Below are 6,204 nucleotides of genomic sequence, written 5' to 3' on the forward strand. Positions count from 1 at the left end.
GTTTGCTCTCTGCAGCCCTAACAGTACTATAGGTTTTTGTTTTTATCTTATCTCAGCGAGAGGGGAATTTAAATATTTAATTGCAGTAGAAAAGGGGAAGAAAAAAAAACACAACATTTTGTATTAATTCAGGCTGTTTTTTTAGAATAAGACTATTATTAATATGAGCTAGTTGGAGAACCATCTAATGCAAAGTGTCCAAATAGTACCGTCCCACATGCTCTAGGAAATTGGGAGAAGAGTAGAAGAGCATTGAACTAAATCATCTGAGTAATACTATAAAATGTAAGATGGGTCACAAATTTACATTTCCTGTAATACTTTATTTTCATATAATAATCCAAAAGGAAAATTACCTGCCAGCCACTGACTTAATGGCTGCCTTTTGTTAAAAATGAATTAAATAAATGCACTATTGAACTTGCGCCTCCCACTGTTGGATTGCACCGTAGAATCTCAGGCCCCCTGACAATGATCCTTGCAAAATTAAAATGAATATGTAACGAGTAGGAACACCTATCTAAAAGCCTTCACATAGCATGCTTGTATATCTGCCTCAGAGCAGATGGCTTTTTTTGAATAGAACAAGGTGGTTTTAATATTTGAAATATTTGAAGATTCAGCGAGAAACATAATTTTTCATTCCTCACTGCGGATTAAATGGTGGCAGCTCGCTGGTTCTTTTCATGTGGGATTTAAGTTGAATCCAGAGTTGTTTTTTTCTAATATAGGTTGCTTTGAATGTACAAAAAACTATCACCCAAACTCGAAAATGTTGCCAGTGGATGGAGAGCATCAGAGACAGAGAGAGAAAGCAAAAGAAAAGAACACGATGAAGGAAATGCATGAGATTGGGACAGACGGCAGGAGAGATGAGTTACTGGCTATCATTCAGCTTATTCACTCAAGTATGTCATTAAATCATGAGTTGTTTAAAAAAAAAAGAAAAAGGAAGGACAAATATGGGAAGCTTTGCTGGACTCATTTAGTGGCTTCCTCCTCTGTCATGTTGTTTCTCTGAGCACGCCGACTGAGAGAGACTGAATTCTGCTACACCGCTGAGTAACCTTGAATTTATGATTGCATGTTTGTTTTTTTATATATATATTTTGTATTTTTATATATATATATATATATATATATACAGTTCACGGCTCTGCCTCCTGCATCCGTATTTGTAAAGAGACAGACTCGTTCTGACCCGAGCGGTACCTGAAGAGCACACTGCGTCATATTTTAACTCCCTTTGTCTTTGACAGATGGCTTGGCTCTAAAAGCCTCTGTCCATGGTGCTGAAAGCTGGCCTGATGTATGAGCGTCGGGGCCTGTTTGATAAATCCAGCATGTCACTCTGCCTCTGACAGACATTCATCATGCTTGGCTTTCTCATGTGAAATGTACTGTGTGCTTGATAATTCAGTGAGACAAATAAAATGGTCTCAGTCTCACCATGCGTTGACTTTTCAGTACTGTACTTTATCTCCCTGTCATAGGGACGCTGTGTCCCTGCCTAAGCACAGGCAGCTGCAGCTGTAGCACAGTGACTATATTCAGACCAGCTGAAGGACGAACATGTTCTTAATGAGGCGGCTAATGAGTTTGGTTCTTTTGTTGCTGTTCTTTTCTTTTTTTTTCTTCTCAGGGTTAGGACGGCCATACAACCATCAGCTGAAGTCTCCTGCCTCCAAAGGCTCCCTCTGTACTAGTTGGTCATTATCAATATTGTGTTTTACATGCTTGCAGCTGTAATGTCACATATACAACTCATTAAACAGTAGACATTACCCCATGTTGGATGACGGCTAAAATAATAGTGTAATTTTAATACCATGCATTTTGCTTTGAAATAAATCTAATGCATTATGACAAATATGAGAATAAAGAAAAGGCAAAAAAATAGGCAATTGTTTGTAAAAGAAACAATGACATTTATTTTTTTTTCTTAGCACTTTACTTAGTTAGTCTGTTGTGCCCATTGATCACATAATACAGTTAATATAAAAATGGCTTTTTAACTTCACACCCAAAGCAACAACGAAATGTTTTCTTAAAATATGTATGCTAAAAATACTGAGAAAGTATTTCCACTAAAAGTACTGGAAATAGCTTGTGATTCTGCAATGATGACATGGCCATGTTTTGCTGTTTCTTCTGTTTCTTCTCTGTTTACCTCGTGTAGTTCTTGTTGGAGGCACTTACCAGGGCATAACAGACCGCTTTGTGAGGAGATAACACATCAATCACCTCAGTTTTAACCAACCTGTTATTTGTTTTAGTCCAACACATATATTTTTTTTTCCTAGTCACCGTTGCAATGAGAACTACACAGCATAAACAGCCATTTGGCAAATGTCCTCTCTAGATACTCATTTTGTAGCTGAATTTCATTAAGCTTAATGTGACGACGTAATCAAAAGTAGTCTGCCCCTCGCCTTGATTTAAAACCCATTTAAACTGTTTGGTTACAGATGATTTGTCATTACATCAACATAATAGAATATATAACAATATTTCCATGAAAAATCAAGAATCCATTTTAAATAGAAAAAGGGGGGTTTATATTTCATCAAAAGGCTTACACCATAGTCACTGTAATTTGTCTACTCTACTAAATCTCTCTCCCCATAATAGACATGTGTTATTACTGTATCTCTAACTCGTCTATGGATGTTTGACAAAGCACAGACGGTATTGCTTGGGACCACACAGACAGTTCCACAACTCTGAACACATTTAACAGTCAATTACAAGAGAGTTGACCATCATCATCTTCACTTTCTTTTCACTACCTGCATTTCTGTATGAATGGTATTGAAATATATTGTTTTGCAATAAATGACCCTTTCTGTTGATTTTAGCTTGGTTTGGTGTAACGGTTACAAAGCCACCACTTCAGCTGGGGTTGATACTGGGAGAGCATGTAGTCTACTTTAAACTGTTCCATCCCAGTCCAATAGTAGATTTGCCAGTGTATCTCAGCCAGGGTCCAGCAATGGGTATGCCTTTGAAACAGTACTACTCTCCACCCCTGCCCATGGCCTTGTCCAATCAGTGTAGTTGGTGTGTGGTGCTCTACAAAGCTGCGCTTCTTAAAAGGCATTGTCAGATACATTTATGACTGTGGCTTTCACTTTGACTCCACTTGGCAGTCCCTTACCCGAAACCCACAGCTTTGTAAAGAAAGGAGAGTGCATACCGGTTGCTTCCACTGGTGTCAGCGAAGCTTTGGAGTCGCATTTCCTTATTTCCCCATAAAGGTGATGGTTCCTCAGAGACACATAAATAAGCAGGCATGCCACTGAAATAACAGCCAAGAGCACACCAAAGACGGTGATTACTGCTGCGTCCCATTTTTCGGTGCCCTCAGCTGCCAGCTCTAATCCTTTAGTGGTGACATTGACACATTTGGTGTCATGGTTGTAGTGGATGCTGCCAACATCCACACAGACTTTGTACAGAGTGGCGGGGCTGAGATGGGTGAGGTTGTAGGCCTGGACGTCAGAGGGAACCCTGGTGGTAAACGCTGTGGTGGGATGGTTAGCATCTGATCCTGTGTACCATTTAATGTTTGGGGCCAAGGTGCCATGGCCGGCCTTCCAGGAAACCAGGATAAAATTAGTCCCGACTGATTTTATTAGGACATTCAGAGACCCAATTGCAGGTTGGGGGAAATATCCATTCACCTCTACTGAAACAGATTTAAGATCAGCTCCAACCAGATTATGGGCAACGCAAGTGTAAAGACCAGCTTCATTTTCTGTTATATCATAAATGTCAAAAGTTCCCTCTGGGTGCATGTAGAACTTGTCAGACACTGTGTTAGGCAGGACCCTGGTACCAGACGGAGTGATCCAGTAGATGTCCGGCTCTGGTTCAGCGAAGGCCCGACAATGGAGTGACACAGAGCTCCCATTCGGCGCTTTAATGTGCCCGGGCATGCTTTCAGGAGATATGAGTGGCAGACAAATCTCCATCATCTCCCTGAAGTGCACCTGTCGTACATGCTGGCCTTCGTACTCTGGCGGCTCCACACAGTACAGTGAATCAGGCTCCATGAAGCGAAGGTTGGTCTTGTTCATGTTCATCCAGCGGACTACGCAGTCACAGCGGATGGGGTTGCTGTGCATGCTAACCTCTCTGAGATTTGGGAGGGACTCGACAGTAATCCTGTGAAGGGCACTGAGCGCATTGCCATTTAACATTAGGGTTTCCAGCCGCGGTAGTTTGTAGAAAGCATTAGGATGAATATAGGAGAGTTTAGGATTGTTGGTGGCTTCTATTTTGGTCAGCTCGGGGAGGTTATTGAGGGCAAAGCTATCAATGGAAATGAGCTCTGGCATGCTATTAATCCCTAGTTCTTTCAGATGGAACATATCCACAAAGTCTCCTCTCTGTATCCTCGCAATTGGGTTTTTATTTAGATCCAAAAACTTAAGATTCTTAGCATTTTTCAGGGCAGAATGAGGCACCTCCGGGAAAATATTATCATAGAACGAGATGCTCTCTAAGTTATCAAGACCAGCCAGTGCATCGTCAGGAAGCTGAGACAGGTTCATTCTGGTGAGAACCAGACTGCGAAGGTTAGTGAGAGGTTTGAAGTTCAGATCATCAATAGAAAGAATAGGATTCTCACCAATCATCAGGATCTCTAGATTTAGCATGGGCTCGAACCACTCTCTTTTAATGGCCGTCAGCTTGTTAGAATTGAGGTGGAGCCGCACAAGGTTGCTGAGACCCTGAAAAGCCATCGGGGAAATGGAGGAGATGAGGTTGTGATTCATGTAGAGCTCCTGAAGGTTCGCCACCTCAGCAAGACTTCGCTCAGGCAGCTCTTGTATCCAATTTTCCTCCATATGAAGGGACAGCAGGTGAGGAAGATTCCCCAGGTGAACATCGCTGATGGAGGATAAATTGTTTTGCGATAAATCAATCTCTGTGATGTTGGCCAGATAATCCAAGGGTTTGTCAATCTTGGCAACATTGTTTGTTTGCAGTAATAGTACTTGTGTTCCCACTGGTAATTGTTCCGGCAGGCTAAAGAGTCCCAAGTCATTACAGTCAACTGTCTGAGCCTCCATGTACACCGAACTCGGAGAAAACCAGGGTCTGATCTCACATACACAGAGCTTCGGGCAATCGGGCCTCTCCTCTGTGGCCACGACAAAAGAGGCCATGGCCAAGCCGACAAAGAGGCGATCCACGAATGACACGTCCTTCATATTGGACCGTTTCCCTCCAGTAAGAAATTGGTCCTTGTAGATTAAGTGGTCTAAGCTGTTAACTTCAAAAATAATGAATCATTTGCCGCAGCTGCTGAGGCGATCGACTCACCACCCCGGCCACCGCCACCACCAAGTGCAGCAGGGCTCCCTGGGGTTTTTTGTCTTGCTGTGTTGACGCCCTTGGATGTAATGACCAATCACTCACTGTTGCCTGCAGGTGTCAGGGTTCGGGGCCGAGGCTGCAATCAGGCAGACCCGAGAAGGTTGGGGGGAGAAGGAAAAAAAAGGATGGACTGATATTATACTTCAAAGGATTTATGTTAAGCACATTCATAGGTATCCATGAAAAATCTCTTTAAAGATGGATGTCCTCATTGATTGTCGTCACTTGCTTCCAGAGTCCACAGCCCAGTCCATTCCTACCTGTGCAAGACAAACAAGACGGAGAGAAGCGGTGTGAGAATTACATGATACTGGACTTGGTCAGGGAATTTCATAAGAGAGGGATTTGGGCATATTGACATTTGTCATATGCACACTGATGCATGTTGACATTTGTGCAGTCTCCCTTCAAGATATAGAACCGTGGATTCATATCTACTTGACCTTCTAGACTTCATTCTGGGGACGTACTGATGTGCTCCCCCCATATGGCATTAAACTGTTAGCAGTGTATGTCTATTATTGGTTAAATAAAAGGCTTTATTAAGATTTTTAAATAGCAGACATCCTAGGGTTTAAGCATTAGCCTTTGGGGCAAGCGGCTTAAAGACACTGGAATATGTCAGTTACTATGGCAACAAGTAAACGGGCAGCCAATGACACGCAGCACAGTGAGACAGTTTGCTGTACATGCCACACAGTTGCAGCCTGTTTGTGAGAAGGTGCAGCACCGGCAGCTAAATAAATACAAATGTGTTGTCGTAATGTATTGGTGAAATTAACAAATCTGCACACTAACCAGATTTAACGTTTTTGCAAA

At 42.2% G+C, this 6,204-nt stretch overlaps 1 protein-coding gene across 1 annotated transcript; it reads right to left on the reverse strand.

Moving 5' to 3' along the window:
• Positions 1-3,089: 3,089 nt before the first annotated feature.
• On the reverse strand, positions 3,090-5,219 carry LOC117726259 (leucine-rich repeat neuronal protein 3). The gene has a single exon (XM_034526435.1). It carries the CDS (start codon positions 5,217-5,219, stop codon positions 3,090-3,092), a length of 2,130 nt encoding a protein of 709 aa, XP_034382326.1.
• Positions 5,220-6,204: the final 985 nt, after the last annotated feature.

This window comes from Cyclopterus lumpus, chromosome 23 (assembly GCF_009769545.1).
Source record: "Cyclopterus lumpus isolate fCycLum1 chromosome 23, fCycLum1.pri, whole genome shotgun sequence".
Classification (NCBI taxonomy): Eukaryota; Metazoa; Chordata; class Actinopteri; order Perciformes; family Cyclopteridae; genus Cyclopterus; species Cyclopterus lumpus.